Here is a 17,311-nt window from a genome sequence, read left to right as displayed (position 1 = left end):
CCCTCACTTTGATCTCCAAACAATTAGACTAACTCCTGGTCTACCCACACACTCAGTGCTTTCTGGTTACCTTCCACCCTCAATAACCATGTTTTGCATGAAAACAAATGCATGTTTAGTCCTCAATGCAACCCCCCCGGGCTCTTCTGGCTGCACCCCCTTTTACCTTATCTGCCATTATCATAGAGGAGCCCCCGTGGATGCCCAGGATCGGGGTGAGAGTCTGGGCTGAGATGAAATCGAGGATCTGGGCGATGGCTTCCTGGTCCGTGTCATCAGCAAACACCACGCCCTGGATCTTCCGGTCAGACATGAGATCACAGATGCGGGTAATGATGCTCTTTGGGTCGGTCTCGTTCATGGCTACCAGCTCCACACGGGGCACCACGGAGAGATGGTGGAAATCGTCTTTCTCGTGGGCATCCTTGATGGCCACCTCGTCTGAGGTGCCCACGAGGATGACGGCAATGCCAATGCTGGGGGGGCTCTTCTGAGAGCGAGCTCTGCTGCCGGACACCGCCAGGACAGCCAGCACCAGCCAGAACTTGGGAGAACACCACTCTGCTCTGGGCTTCATCTTCAACTCGTCCACTCCCTGAAAACAGAGAGAGAAAGAGAGAATGGTTAAAATAGGACCCACATACATAACCTGTCTTTGAGGAGGCTGGATACTGCAGGTCAAGGACCTTATCTCCTTTTCCCGATCACAAAACCCAACTTCTGTCTTCTAGCCTAGTCTCATCTCTGGTGTTTGCTCAGCAGAATGAGGGAAAAAGAAACTTTCAAAAGCCTCAGAAATCTCTGAGCAAGACAAGACGCCATTGCTATAGCCATCAGCAGCAAACAGGCCGACACAAATGAGGAAGACGATGCAAGTGGCTCAGGCAGTCGCACCAATATGCACATGCGGAAGTCTGCTGGAGGGGATCTTGTTGTTGCTGCGGAACCTCTGACACTCCTGTTACCACCCACCCTTGAACTGCTCTTGGGCCAAGGGGACCACAGGGGCCAGGCAAAGTGAGCAGCAGAATGGGCTCACCGGGGGCTAGCAATGAAATATGGCCCAGATAAGCTGGGAACAGGGATCTACGGATACACATGCCCCACATTGTTGCTGCCCTCACCTCATGTTTGCCCCAAAGATGACAACAGAAAGTTTTTCAGCAATCCTCTTAGTATCGGACCCTTAATATTAAATCACAAGAACAGTCAATACAAGGGCAGTATTTTTAAAAACATTATATCAATTGATCCCTACAATAATCCAGGGGGGAAAAATAAGAGAAATATTATTATCCCCATTTAATAGATGTTGAAACCAAGGCTCAGAGAGGCTAAGTGATCTGTCCAAGGCCATGAACAGATTAAGTGAAACAAACCTGAACCTAAATCTTCTGACTATTGTATTTCAATTTGTATTCTATTAAATTACACCACGCTACTTCTCATATCATCAGTTATTACAAGGAGTAGCATTATTCTGATCAGTTTATGCATCAAAATATGGTAACTTAGACAAATACAATTAATAGCTGCAGTAATGTTACAACCACCTTTGAAAATTTTTCCATTTTTTTTTCTGATGACATCCTATAGCAGTGACTTCCCTGAAATAACTGACTCCATATTTGCATATGATTTACCACCTTTTACTCACAAAGAACTCCCGCCTTTTTATTTCCATATAAGCCCCTAAATCTGACACTATGCACCAGACTAAGGACATAGTGCTCTATAGAATGTAAGCCTTGGCTGTTTCTGTACATTTTTTATCATTCTCCAAGAGCTCCTCTTATTTTAATAGAACTGGTCGGGCTCTGCTTATGTTGCTTTGATTTGTATTAGATAATCATTTATCATGCATCTGTTACATGCTGTGCATCGTGCTAGGTGTTCCCTCCTATGCAATTTGTTTGAGTCCTCATAGGAACCTTATAAATTAGATATTTTATTCCCATTTTTCAAATGGAGAAACTGAAGCTCAAAACATTGTGTAATCACCCAGGGTCAATGGCATTTTAACACCAGCATGCCAAAACACAAACATAGCATTCTGATACTCCAAGGGAATAGTCTACAAACTGCACCCAGAACCAGAACGAGGGATTCTCATTCTTCTATAGAGAAAGAGTGCAATAAAGAATGAAAATGCCACTTAATATCTTTGGCTTGTTTGAAAAAAGGTAAAATATTACGGACCTACAAACTTTGAGAGTTTAGCTAATAAAAAGAAAAAAATAATAATGAAAGTATTGAACAAAGAAAGATAAGAGAATATTCAGGTTGAGCAGAATGACTGAAAAGGGCATTAATGATTTGAGAGTAAGACGCTGAGGACATTTTGTGGCTGAAGAAGCACAAAATCCAATCCAGTTCTTGGCAGAAAAATTTGGAAACTCTTGCTGTTACAGTCATCCTTCAGCACTGCCAAGAAGGAGACCTGCATCAATCTCCTTGTCTCTATTTTGCGAATAAGACAAGTGGCTCAGTGGTTCACGCCTGAGCAAAGCTTACTCCTGACGGTCTTCTGGTCTCAGTGTCTCTGTGGAAACACAAGCCCTGGAAACCCATGCTGATGGGGCTGTACCCAGTCAGCAGGTGAAAGGGGTCCTGGATGCCTCCTCCCAGAGCTTAAAGAAAAGCAATGTTACATGGAGTTGAGCAGCACTGAATATTCAGAGGAAGACAGATGGGTTTTGCACCAGAAAGAGCTATGGACAAAAAAATATATATAATCTGTTCAATTCTAAGAGCTGGCTCTCAAGGAGAACCCTAAGATTTAGAATTTGACAAAACTAGTGGCTAACTTCCTTTCAATGGGATCCTAATCCCACAGTTACAAGTCACTAAATTAGATTCCTTCACATTTAAAAGTGGTCCATTCTGCTGTGACAGTTTATTAACTTTAATGCACTGCACACTCTCCCACTTTGATATTTTATTTGCTCTCTTTAAAATACCTCTTGTGTTCTTCTGTTTCTTCTCACACAATATATTACACTTTGTTATGCATTGCCTAGTTGTGACACTCACAGAATAGAATCTGGTTTTACCGAGCATCCCATTTATACTCAGGATAGAGCAAAGCATTTTACAAAGCAATACATTATGGGAGATACCAGGAACAGAGGAATTGTGAGACAAACAAAGAGGTCGCTTTGAATGCAAACTCAATTTCAAACATTAGGAGGGGGGTAGTTGAGAGAAAGCATGTCGTCTAAGATAAGCCAAGGGCTTTCGCTCCCTTCCTCAGACAGACCACGACCAGTCTTGATGCACCTGCCCTGTGAAGTTTTGCCCCCTCCTCTCCAGCGCACCTCCCCCTCCCCCAGTAGAATTGAGCATTGCTTCCTCTGGGCTCTCACCACAGCCTGTCTGTGTCTATCTGAATACATGCAACAGTTTAGTATAATTATACTATTATGTATCTGTCATCCTTAAAGTTGGTAACCTCCTTGTGAGCAGGGACCTTTTTATTTCAAGTAAGCATTTATTGAGCACCTGCCACCTGGCAGACATTGTTTTTTGGTGCTGAGGATGCAAGAGACACAGGCTCTACCCTTCGGCACCATAGTCTAGCAGAGGAATTAGACACATCAAGAATATCTGGTTTCATTTCTATTTATCTTCTCGGGGCCTAACAGTGCCTCTTATACAATAAGGTAGGACTTAGTAAATGTTAGCCAATACTGAGTATCTACCATGAGGTTGAACCATATAAAACTGCCGACTTTTTGATCATTTTTGACCTATAACTTCAACCTACTGTTTGTCAGACACTATTATTACCAAGTAATTTTCATGCATTATTAGAGCTTCATAAAAGCATTATGTCATAATTTTTCCCTATATTACAAATGAGGAAACTGATCTTCTGAGAGGTTAAGTACATGAGCAAGATCATGCAGCTAATAAGGGATGGCTTCAAGTTTTAAATCCAAGTTTGTCTGACTCCAAAGACTTTGCTCTTTCCATTCTGGGGCCCCTCAGTATAATACGAGTGGATGGACAAATGAATGAATGAATAAAATCACCAACCAAAACAAACCAGGGTTTTAGTACTGATTCCACTTTAACAAAGTGCCTGAGGATGGGCAAGTAACCTCATTACTGTCTCTACTTCATCATCCGTGAAATCAGGATAATATACCTAACCTACATACCGGAAAGTTTTTTGTGAAGATCAAATGATAATATGTATATGGAAGTGCTTTGAAGAATATAAAGTACTCTACAGATGCAAGAATGTTACCTTTAAGCTTCTACAGAAGCTGTTCCAGGAGCCTAGCTATTTATGAAAGCACAAAGTGAACATGTAGGAGGAGGTGAGGGTGAGAGAAGGGCAGACAGAGGCTGAAAGGAATGTTAAGGAGAACCGCACAGGGGGTATGGGGTATTAGTTTCCTGAATGATAAATTCTGAAAAAGATGTCACATCATGGCCTCAGGGGCAGCAGCAAACTCCACTGACAGCTTACCAGCCATGCAGCAGAATTCAAGAGTCATTCCAGCTAGGGCCAGTATTGGGAATCAGCGGAGCTCAACATACCCAAATCATGCTATGAATTTAGGCACCATGGTGTATGAGCAGAACCAGCAACACAGCAGCAGGATTAGAGTGTTGACTGTTCACCTATTTGGCCCTCTGCCTCTTTGAAGCTTGGGCTGCATGATCCCTACGTCTACAGCAAGCAGAAGGCTACAGCAGCCCATCTGCGAGCCCATAGCTGGTGCAGGGTAATTACAGCAGCGAACAGTGTCCACTTTGCTCACAGCAGATTCTAAAAGAAAACTCATCTGGGTGAGAAGCTGTGCCATCCCTGTCCTCAGAGAAAACTGAGTCCAGGAGCAACCCGAACAGGAAGAAGAAAATGTGATTAAATAGATAATTAGGCCAAAATTTCCAAGCACCATCCTTTAATGCAGTCAGAATACTATTTGGAGTGACCCAATTAGGAGATTGTGATTGAATATGATAGGCAGTGAGTTAAATTAAGATTAAAAATGCCAGAGCTATGCATCAAGTCTAGTTTCCCAAGCTACCAACAAAGACAGAAAGCTAGGATGCCTTGAACTGAGTCACATTAGAAAGGGTGAGGAAACAAGGGGTCTCATGCAGTGTAGCCAAGTGAAGCAATGAGTACAACTTTTTTGGAAGTCAACGTGGGAATATCTACCAAAATTTTCACATCAAGACAAAATAAAATTCAAAGGTGAAACATCAAAACAGACAACGAAAAATGTCACATACTGGTACCAAAAAGAGACAGTAATCATGAACATATATTAATCTAAAAATATAGGTGTGACACACATAAAGGAATAGCTAAAATTTCCATAGGGAGAAACAAAAATCCAACAGGCAAAAGATTTTATTAACTAAGACCTAAAAGATCAAGGGGGGAAAAAAAGCAAAGCATGAGTTATAAGCTTTAACTAGTTCAGACATCTAGAAATGCAAATAGAATACAGAATACACATTTTAAGTACAAGAAAAACATTAAGTCTACAACAATGCACCAATAAATTTTTAAAAATATGAAACAGTTGTCATTTTTCTGTGATATGACTAAACTAGAAATAAATTTTTAAAAGATAGCCAAAAAATACTGCATATCCAAAAAATTTTTAAAAACATTTATGATTAAACAACTCTAAGGTTAAGAGGAAATCATAAGAGAAACTTTAAAAAATCCTTTGAACAGAATAACAATGAAAACACTAAATGTCAAAATTTCTAGAGCACAACTAAAGCAGTTTAGAAAAAAAAATTACACCTTTAAATACATTTATAAGAAAATAAAATATGATTAATTACGATTAAATTTTCTCTTACTGGATTGAACACTTAAAGAAAGTCAACTTTAAGAAGGAAGAAAATAATTAAGAAATGAATAAAACACAAGACAAGGAAAAGAAAAAACAAAACTGAAACTGATTCTTTAAAAGACATAAACAAAGTTCTGACAAGACCAATAAAAAAAAAGAGAAAAATGCAAATGAAATTCATAATTAAAAAGAGAAAATAAAAACATATACAACAGAAATGTTAAAATAAATGAATATTATGAAACTACTTGCTTTTAAACATAATGTATAATACCTACTAAAAATAGCAAATAAGTAAAGGGGCTCAAAAGAATGCAGAAAATTTGAATATAATAATAACCATTAAAGAAAGTAAAGTGGTTTTCAAAGTCCCAACTCTAATCCACAAAACCACCCCGTCACCCCACCCACCCCTGCCAAACTAAGAGGAAGTAAAACAGGGACGGATTACAGATTAAGTATACCAACCTTTTTTAAGGAAGAAATAAGCTTTGATCTGCAAGTTGAACAAAATTGAAAACGAAGGAAAGCTTGATTCTAGATAGTACAGTTAAAAGTCCAGATAAGCACAGTAAAAGAAAAGATTATTATAGGTGCCTTTCACTTACAAACATAAAGGCAAAAACATAAAATCTTAAAGAAAATATTAGCTAACCAAATACAAAATGTATTTTTAAAATAATAATCAGAATCATCATGATCAAGTGTCATTTATACCAGAAATGCAAGGATGACAACTTTGGAAAATAAATCAAAATAATTCACCACATTAAAGGACTAAAGGAGATATTTACAGGAACATCTCAAAAAAATGAAGAAACACATTTGATTAAGGGAAACACTTATGATAAAAATGTTAAAATGTGTTTAAACAAACAAACAAAAAACTGTTTGATCATAGGAAATGAAGATCGTCAGCCTTTATCTGGTAAGAGTACACACCAAAAACTTTTGATCCTGTTCCCTCTGACATTGAGAAAAAAGTCAAGGTTAATGCTATCAGTGCTACTGGAAATTCTGGTAAATAAAGACAATGTCAGGAAAACAAAAGTCTTAAGGATAGGAAGGAAAGAGAAAATATTGGCATTATACGAAGATAATATGGTTATCTACATAGAAAACCCAATGGAATTTAAAAACTATGCTTATTATATTAGCACAGCAAGGTTGCTAGATAAATGATCCTCTTAGAAAACATCAGTACCTTTCTTCCTGCCAACTAGAAAATATAATATTCATAATAGCAAAAACAACTATAAACTATTTAGGAATTAACAAAGAAACGTCTTACTTAACAAGACCTCTACAGAGAAAATGTGAAAACTCTTGTAAAGGATGTGAAAGAAGACCTAAACAACGTAACCACACACCACACTCATGGATGTGATAAGATGTTTTAAGGAGTTCTGTTTTCTCCCGAATTAATCTATAATTTCAGGGCAATTCCTATCAACGTAACAGTAGGATTTTAAAAGAAATTTTAGAAATTTATTCCAAAATGTATATGGAAGAATAAAGGCACCTAAAGAGCTAATTCAACACAGTGTGCTAATCTGAACCAATAACGAAAGTGTGCCATGCCATGAACCAAGTATGATTAACTCAAGTCAGCAGAACAGAACCAAAATAATCTTTTGACTAACATATTTTTAAAAAGTTTAGGTTCCCAAGTCAATTTGGGGTTTTAAGTTATACTTTTAAATTCAAATTTATAGGAGCAGGGCAAATGTTGAACCAAAGGCGTGCTCTTGGGTCTCTGGGGTCACAATGCTTAGCTTAGGCAATAAATGTGCTCACCAACCACCTGAAGCAGGAAATGTGACGATCACAGGTGTCAAACACCCACCATCTAACGCCATTACGAAGTACAAGAACAAGATCTGTTTCTGTCAAGCGAAATACGACGGCTTCTCTATATTCAGGGTATTTGGAATCCCAACTTGAATTCTCTAAGTGCACTTAGGGTCCGCTAATCTTCTAAAAACATCATCTAAATCTGTTGAAACAACACATAAGATACGGGTCTCTGGTTTCAGTTGACTGAGAACCTAACACTTTTCTCAGTGCTGTTATTCTTTACGTTATTACCATCCATCACTCTTTTAGAACTTCTGAGCTCCCTTACCCCTGCTCTTTTTTCAGAAAGGAACAAAGTAGAAATCTTGACAGTCTGCGGATTGTGGGTAGGTGCTGACACCGTGTCCCTATGAAACCAGTGAAGAAAGAAATGCTTACCTGGACGTGCTACCAATATCCCAAGTCTATTTTTAATTTCGTGACCTACTTGGCAATAAATAGGGCTCCTTGGTCCTGTTAGGGTATTCATTTACCTAAATACACTCCCATGAGTGGCCAACCCCAAATCCATTTCAACATGTCATAGCCACATCAAACACCGTAAATAGAAAATCCAAGGGAACAGAGCCTTAGTTAAATAGCGCTGGGAAAGTGTTTGATCAGAGAAGAGCAGGATAGATGGTAGACAGGAGAAAGATACAGACAAGAATGATCCAAACCTTTGACCCCGCAGATGAACCATCAAGTCCTCCTACATATCACTGGTAAAGATGCCCTTCCTAAGACCACCACATCCCCTAGACCCCTAGGAGAAAATGGCCTTATCACTGCCAGGGGCAAAGGCGGTATTGAATTCCTTGGCAGAGATATTTCTGCTAAGTCTTTCCTAGGACTTCTACTGAATAAATGCTTTCCTGTTCTTATTTAGTCCAACCAGACCTACTGCCTAAGCTCCTTTCTTGTTCCAAAACCCTTCCAGTGGCTAAATCCAGGTTTTTCTGTCTGAGCTGTTCTTTTCTACTGAATGCACAATGCAGAAGTATTACTTCTACTGTCACCCAAGTTCTTGACACAAGGGTTGTACAGATAACTAACAAAGGATTATAAATCACTTTACATGTGTGCATTTTAAGAGAAATTTGTAATACAAACGTACATGATTATCTGTACTCTCACTAGTAGCAATTGCTCATGTTTGTTTTCTTTAATATTCTGCAAGAGCAGACACCAAAACGTTCAAAGTTTCTCTTCTAACATCTGCACACGGTTCTTAATTATAATTAATTCATATGCCTCCAAGGATAGCATGGGCAGCCCTGCCGAAATCCAAACCTTTTGAAACTTGATTCTGATTATTACCATTTGGCAGCAGATTCGGGGCAATTGTGTGTATTGGTTTAACAGCAAAACAGCATTTTCAAGTGTTAATAAAAATTATTGGCTTGTCGCTGACTAGTAAGAGGGGGGATGGGCAGTGAAAATAGGTGGGATGATAAAAGGAGAAGCACCGGAGTAGGACAGCAACTGGGAAGGAGGTTAAAAGAAGATATTGGAAGGACAACAGACGGCGGGGGAGGAGAGTGGACCACCAAACCTGCAGGCATCTACCAAGAAAGCACTGATGTTCTGAGATGCAGATAAACAGCCTGTGCCAGAGTACACTCAAAATGTAGGTATTGAAAAGGACTATTTCCAAGCCCTCCTCAAATGATCTGCACTACAGCCTAAGCAAATTCCAAGCCACTGCAACCTTCAACAAAGCCTCTTCTGCAAACTCCAGCCCCAAACAGCAATGATATTCATGTCATGTTGCAGGGGAGAGAGCAAAGCTTTAGAGTTAATGGACATGAATTTAATATCTACTCTTAACTTGCTGTGTGATCTTGGATCTATTTCTTTACCTCTCTGACCCTCGGCTCCCTCATCTGTAAAGTATAAGATAATAACTGCCCTCACAGAACTATTGTGAAGACTGACTCATTTGACAAATGTTTATTGAACATTTTCCATGTGCCAATGAATGTGCTAGGACATGGGATCCAACACTAAATGGAATCCCATCTACCAGGGGCCTTTAGACTAGCAGCCAAGACAACAAATAAACAGGAAATGACAGTATCGTTTGATAAGAGTATAATACAGCCTGCTCAGTGTGCTATAGGAAGACACCTAATCCTACCTGGGAGATCAGTGACAAGCTGATAACAACAGATGAGTAGAAAATAGTCATAGCATTGAAGACAATAGATTGAAATTACAAAAATAATAAAATATTATTTAGAAGGGCCTTATGATACAGTGAAGAAAGCAAGGACCTGAAGTCAAAAGAGCTAGATGTGAAACTTGGCTTTGACACTTACTTATCTTGGGGGAAGAGAGAGAGTAACATAAACTACCTGGACTTTATAGTCTTTCTTATAAAATGGGGATTATTATTCTCACCTCACAGAGCTGTTGTGAATATTAAGCAATTTACTTGAAAGCATCTAGCAAAGAGCAGGTACCTGATATTTATTCATCGAATGAGAATATGCTCTGTTTGGAGGCAGATAAGGAGCCTCTTTTGACTCAAATTATTTAGAAAGGAGTCAAAGCTCTCCTTCCCTCCCACCTTCCTCTTTAGCTTTAGCACAATTTCTACTGACCTTAGAAATAGGTTGTTTTAAAAGGTATACAAATAATGATGTGATATCTAATGTCAAAAATAGTTCAAGTAGATTTAAAATATCAGGGCCAGTCTGCACCTACTCCCTCCCTCCCCTCACCAGCCACCAAACAGCCACCAAATTTTGCACAAAGTAATATGACAACTTCAACTATAACAAAATGGTCATCTGTTATATTTGGAATCCATATTTTCATTCACTAATAGTATGGGAAAAGAACATAGGAGTACAGGAAAGGCAGAACCCACCTCTTACTAATTTTGCTAGCAAAATGGCCTTTACTGCAAATCCTAAAGACATGAGGCAGGGACTATGTCTGTTTTCCTGATCTATCTCCAGTACTTAGCAAATCGTCTAGCATATATATGGTTGAGGCTTGATAAACATTTGTTAATGGCATTGAGATAGGAGGTGCTCAGTTTCACTAGGTTCAGGTTTCCAGACACACCACTGGGTTTCAAGCCACTCCCCAGGTCTCAAACCCCTCCATCAGGCCCTCCCCTAGAGGAGAGTTACTTTTGCTCCTTGGACCTATTTTTGGCACCAGCACAGGCAAATTGAGACCACAGGGGCCTGGTTTATGCAAATCCAGTGGCTGGGCATGCTCAGTAGAGAGGGGTTACATAATCCTGGTAGCTGAGCATGCTCAATAAAGTGGAGTTTATCCTTTGAATGACCTTCCACTACAGGTGCTAAAGAGCACAGAATATTCTTGAATATGTCTGGTACATGTGATAGGATTTGACCAAGGAACATGCTCCAGAAAGAGACCAACTGAGCATGTGCAAGCTTATGTTACATAACAGGAAACCAACCCCTTAATTGAATATTTATTAGATTGAATGAATATGTGATAGGTAGCAAAACTATAAAAGCTGAATCCTGGTAGGAGGCAGGGTTGCTGCTCACTTTCCTGGGGCCAACCTGTACTTTGCTGGTTTTACTTTTGTGTTTAGCTTACTTTCAGCAAGCAACTGCTCACTCTATTGAGCCAGCCTGTGCTCTGTACTAAACTTTAAGTGTGTATTTCTTCCTTTTGTATTAAACTTGGTGTGGGCCCTGCTCAGTCTCTGGAGCTAGGCTACACTCTCTCTGTGAAATCTGTGTCTCTTATTCATTATATTAAACCAGTTCTCACTTTCTGCTGTGACTCTGCTCTTGAATTCTTTCCTGTGGTGGAGTCAAGAACGTGGTAGGAGGATGAGGTGAGCTGAAGCCTGCTGTCGGGCTCCCCAGACCCTCTCCTCTGACATTGGCATTAACAAATAAACAAGACCAATGATAAGTTGCTACTCTCCAACTCCACTGATACATAAATAAGAGCACTGATCTAGGTCCCTCATTTCCTAAGGGTTATAAGAGGAAATACCACAAACACCAATACCATTTTCGATTTCTCGATATTATGTTAGGGATCATTCCTAGTTCAATGTTGTTAGTCAGTAATTGCCTCTGTATCTGGGTGTTTACTCACATATATGTGTAAATTAATGTCTATATTCTATATGAGTGATATATGTACGTGTGTCCAAATTATCCCTCTTTCCCTTGATCTCTGAGTTCTAAGGTCATTCTACTGATGAAACATGGCACCCAAGCATGACTGAACCTTCACCTCAGAGCCTAGGCTTAAAACAAGGCTCTGGCACCATACCTCAAAGAGAGACCCCATAGCCAGGCCAGAATCAACAGGGAACAAATTTAAACAGGCTGGTTGTCAGGCCAACTGTAGGGGCAATCACACATTGCCTAATATAAAATGCCGCCTTTATTGTTCCCACCAATACACACATTTGTTAACCACACAACCAATCTTAAGTGAATTCTGACCTCTCTTAAATCCCTCTTAAGTCACATGTGGAATTGAGCACCTGATCAGAGCATTAATCCTAAGTCACCACTTAACTCTCTACCTTTACTTACCCTTCCTCCTCTCTCCTCTTTCTCCTAAATGGCTGTGTGAGCACATGGTGTAGTAGAAGACACACAGAACTGCTGATCAGGAAATTTTAGGCCCTGTTATGATTCTGCCACTCTAAAGCCTGTGGCTTTATTTCCTCATGTGAGAAACAAGAGAAATGGACTGGTCCTAAAAGTCTCTTCCAACTTTAAAATTCTGTGAATTCCTGTCTCCCACTCACCACTCAGTGTCTACTTTCTGCTCTGAGCCCTGGGAGGCAGCGTTGTTTGGACTTTATCAATGTACTTCCGAGTCCTCTGGCTTCTGGTGGGTGTGACCAAGAGAGCGCACATGCGGGAACTGAGCCGGAACATGAAGACCGAGCCTGGGCTACTCACTCCCGTTGCTTCCCTTCCTGAGGCTCACAGAGGTCTGGCTGTATCCCTTGACTGAAGGTCACAGCTTCTGGTAAGTGACCCCCTCCACATGGCTGTCTCCACACAGCCCCCTCCAGAGTCCAGAAAGGGCTCCCACTTTCCTCCTTTGGGACTGCATGTGGTGTCATCTACACCAAGCTGCTACTAGCTCCAGGATGTTGTACCACTTCTTGTGGTTTCTGTGCACTGTCCACACTTTGGTAAATAGTCCTTTTATTAAACTGTCTTCCAATTTAACAAGTTTAATGTGCCATCTGTTTCCTGCTCTGGCCATAAATGATACACAGATTCCTTTGGAGTTCCACAATAATGCCTAGGAGCCTCTTCTAAGTTCGAAGTAGCAAAAGCAAGACATGAGTTTCACCCCCTCCCCCACCACTGACAGGCTACAGCCTCTCCTTGTAATGCTGCCCTCAGCATTACCAGCAGCAATACTCTCCAGGTGCGTGGCCCTCTGCAAAGAACGGAGAGACATCTGTAGAATGTTTCCAGAGAACAGCTTTCAGGAGCCAGCATTTTGAGAATGAGAAATGTAAAAGCATTGGGAGTCAGAAAATATACCAAGCAATTATCAAAATGACTTCAAAATAAAATTCAGAGAAAAGCAAGCATTTTCAGTAGGGAAAATGTGGTCATTAAATGGGAATTTACATTGTTGAGGAAACAAGCTGGTTAACAGAGCCCTAGCTTCCTTTTACTTTTCTCCTTGATTTGGTTGGAATCTGGTTCATGGAAAAAAAAAAAAAAAGTTTTAGAATCAATTTTCACTGACTATACAAATTATAAGCCCAAGAATAAAGAAAGAAATGTAACAACACAAGAAAATTAAAAGGTGATAGATACTTCAAGGAAATATGTGACAGTTAACCGTGTACCTTTTCTTAATATGCAGAAAATAAAATTAGTGAAAAAAATAGAAACTGTTCGTGGATCTCTTCCTGTGACAGTCATAAGACAGTTGCAATTTGGTCACCTTCACATTTTATATTTTTTAAAAGCAAGAAGCTGCTCTCTCTGAATCCAGCATTTTGACACTGTTGGAACAGCATGTACCTCAGGGCTGAATTACCACATCCGCTGTCACCATAGAAATGGGGGGGGGACAGGCTGGCAAGGTCTGCACCTCCTTTTCCATGCCCCACTGAGGCCAAATGAAGCTCCTCTCTGACTCGCCAGCCCCCGCCCCAGGCCGTGCCACAGTCCACGGGCAGAAATCACCACAATCAGATACAGGGAGTACAGAGGGGGTGTCTGCAACTTTCCCATTTTAAATTAGATTTTGAAAGCAGAACATTTGACTTACAACTTCATACACCAGTTCCTATCCCTTCATTCTCAAACATGACGATTTGTACAAAGGAATATGCTAATAATAAATTTAAAAATTTTAATAAAAAAATGTTTTAAATAAAATTTTTTTTAAAAGTCCAATGAACCCACAAATACTTATTGTGTGGACATCTTGGGAATGACTGTGAAATAAGTCTGAGTCAAGCGTCAGCCTGTGCCCACGAGGACCGGACACACCTGCACAGGACAGAGCATGCAGTCCCCAACACGGGACTGTCAGCATGGCAGAGAGGGGCCATCAGAGTATAAAGACAAGGGCAGAGAGACTGCTTTGTGCTTGGGGCCCAAGGACAACTTTATCAGTAAGCAGGTTTTGAGCCCAGCTAAAAATCCATGAGGGTATCTAAGGTAAGGAAACCAGACTGGGCAAAGGCACAAAAGGGAGACTGCAGGGAGTCAGAAAATCAGCCAGTGGCCAAGCATACAGGGATGGCAAACAGAGAGGCCAGCTCAGAGCCAGAGAGCGTGGAGAGGGAAGTCGGGAGACACAGCCCCGTGGGGGTGCTCAGCTAAGACTCAGACTTTCTGCTAAAGACACGACAAGAAATGGCAGAAGGACGGGAGGGGAAGGACCAGGTTTCCCATCACTAAATCCAGTTTTTCCTCAACTTCCACGGTAATGAAACCGCAGCTGCCTTCAAGAGCTGTTTGGGAAATCAACCAGGCTTGCTTATTACAATAAGGAAATTCCTTCCCCACCTCCCGAAAATAGCAAATAAGCCGCCACTGTGCAGAAGCTAAGACCCCAATTTTATAATGATTAAGAAACCCAAGTGCTTGTGAAGTAACATTCGCTGAAGTGTTTTTGATTGAAATGGTATTCATGGAAACAGTTTTCTTCTCAACATGCACATTTCCCCGTGGTGACATGAACCTAAATACAACCATCCTTGTGTTCAGAAGACTTCGCTCTTTTCCTCTCATGCCCATCCTAAGTCCATTTCTCCAGCTCCTTCCTCCCTGGTTAGGGCTTTCGTTTGCTCCTGCGAAGTTGCCCGGCAGCCTCTCTGAAGCCCACCCTCCTCAGGCAGCCTTTTTTCAATTTTCAGATATTCCCTTCCCTCTCTCTGGCTGCTGAAGCACGGGGCCGTGTGCGCTCACGCGTGCCAGCGTGCAAAAAAGAAAGAATCTCATTTTCACACATTTTGCCTCTTCTGCTCCGTCCTCTTTGTTCTATTCTTCACCATGCATTTTAAATGTCTTCTCTATTTCTTAAAATCTCTTCTTCTGAAGTCTTTTTGAGTGTCGTAACACTTGCATCCATTCATTTTACCAAAAACGCCTCGACACGAGTCCCTGACAGTATGTCCATGAGCAACCCCATGGTCTCACTGTCCCTGGCTGTGCTGGACAAGACCGATCATGTTTCTTCCCCATTGCGCCCTCTCTCTCCACGCTTAGCTCCCTGCATTTCCTGGTGCACTGGCACCCGGAGGTCTCTTTGGACATCTTTACCTCTACTCTCGGACCTTCTCTGGGCCACGCTTAGTCTCCCTTCATTCTTTCTCTTCAGGGGGCTCCATTTCTCTCCAGTGTTTAACCACGATCTTCACTCCTCCCCCCACCCCAACTGAGCTAGTGACTCAACTTTTACTCATCCTTATCTATAAAGAAAGGCCTAGTTTGACACTTTTATCCATCTGTCTAGTTGCCTGGCCTTGCTTCAGGGTTAACATGTCTCCAACATTTTCACAAGCTCTTCACATGACCTTGTCATTTTTCTTTGTCCAATTTATATTCAGGTCTAAGTCAAACCCTGCTACCTTCTCTACTTTAGCACCAAATTCTTTCTTCATCACCCTTTGAGATGTCCTAAGGTTTTCCTGCCACCATCTTTCCTCTGGCTTCCTCTCTCATTCTACGCCAACGTATCCCCATCACAATCATTCTCTCTTCCTGCTCGCCATGCTACATTTTTCTTTCTTTAAAACCTGACATCTGCTCTCTTACTCTCCTCTTCCCTGAAGAATGTACATAGAGATGTAGAAACGTAGCCTGACAGAAACATAACTGATTCAGTCTGAGCTCCACAGACCTTTTAATGAAAGGAGTTGCTGAGCCTTTACCTCGGCGTCTACGTGACCATGCACGCCGTGACATTCACTCATTCTTCTGCCATCTCGTGGGCTTGCTCATTCCCACACCAACTCCCCAAACTGCATCTGTCCCTCATCCCAGAGGCAGTGTGGCTCTTTCTTATACAAATTTCCAGGAGATAGATGAAGAAACAAGGTAGAGATTAATTAGCTACATACAACACAAACCACAGTGCATGCCCTCGCACCTATTTGAGGGGTAGGTGGTTCTGTGTTTACCAAGAGAGATTTGCCAGGAGATCTATGCATCAGAGGACATGGAGGGGTTCAGGCAAAGGGCTGAGTGGATCACCAGGAAGCTCTCCGAATTGGTCTGGACCAGAAAATTAGGGTAAAACACCAAAGCAGAATTCCAAGCTAAACCACATGAAAAAAGAGCAACCAAATAAGCTGTAACCAAAAAAAAAAAAAAAAAAACATTTTTTTTTCAAAAATGGCAAATATGTTATTTTTTAAAGAGGCATTAGAAACAGTGGAAAAACCCTGGATTTGGAAAATATTTATTATGTGACCTTAAGCACATCACTTAGCCTCACTGAACCCCAGAACAGTGGCTCATCTCTAAAATGTGAGCAATGATGCCTACTTGACAAGGTTGTGAGACTTACAGGAGAAAATAGGTATGAAAGTAGTTTACAAGTTGAAAGGTACAATGTGAATGTGGAGGTTTATTACTAAATGGAACTGACAAATAAATTATTCATTTATGCATACATTAACATGTAAATTTTAACTAATAATAAAACATATTTTTAGACCCAGTTTACTGAGGTATAATTTGCATGCATCAAAATTCACCCTTTTAGGTTTACAGTTTTATAAGTGTTTGACAAATGTATATAGTACGTTACTACCACTATAATCAAGGTATAGAATATTTCTTTCATGCTAAAAGTTCTCTGTGCTCCTTTGTAATCAATTCCTTACCCATCTGCTTCCCCTGGCAATCACTTATCTGATTTCTGTCCCTATAATTCTGCCTCTTCCAGAATGTCCTGTAAGTGGAATAATACTGTAGGCAGCCTTTTGTGTCGGGCTTTCTACACTTTACGTAACGGCTCTTGGTATTCCTCAATATTCTTGTATATATCAGAACTTCATCCTTTTTATTGACAAACAATGTTCCTTTGTACTACATGTGTTTATAGATTTACTACTGACGGACATTTGGGGTGTTTTCACTTTTGGTGATCTTACTGTGAATATATGTTTTTATTTCTGTAAGCAGGTACCTGGG

At 40.7% G+C, this 17,311-nt stretch overlaps 1 protein-coding gene across 1 annotated transcript in view; it reads right to left on the bottom strand.

The window, feature by feature from the left end:
* Positions 1 to 577, bottom strand: part of GRIN2B (glutamate ionotropic receptor NMDA type subunit 2B) — a 285,725-nt gene extending 285,148 nt beyond the window's left edge. Inside the window, exon 1 of the mRNA XM_063075751.1 lies at positions 167 to 577. Coding sequence (XP_062931821.1) covers positions 167 to 577 — 411 coding nt within the window. The remainder of the gene's footprint in view (positions 1 to 166) is intronic.
* Positions 578 to 17,311: the final 16,734 nt, after the last annotated feature.

This window comes from Cynocephalus volans, chromosome 12, assembly GCF_027409185.1.
Source record: "Cynocephalus volans isolate mCynVol1 chromosome 12, mCynVol1.pri, whole genome shotgun sequence".
NCBI lineage: Eukaryota > Metazoa > Chordata > Mammalia > Dermoptera > Cynocephalidae > Cynocephalus > Cynocephalus volans.
This window is presented reverse-complemented; position numbering and strand designations above follow the sequence as displayed.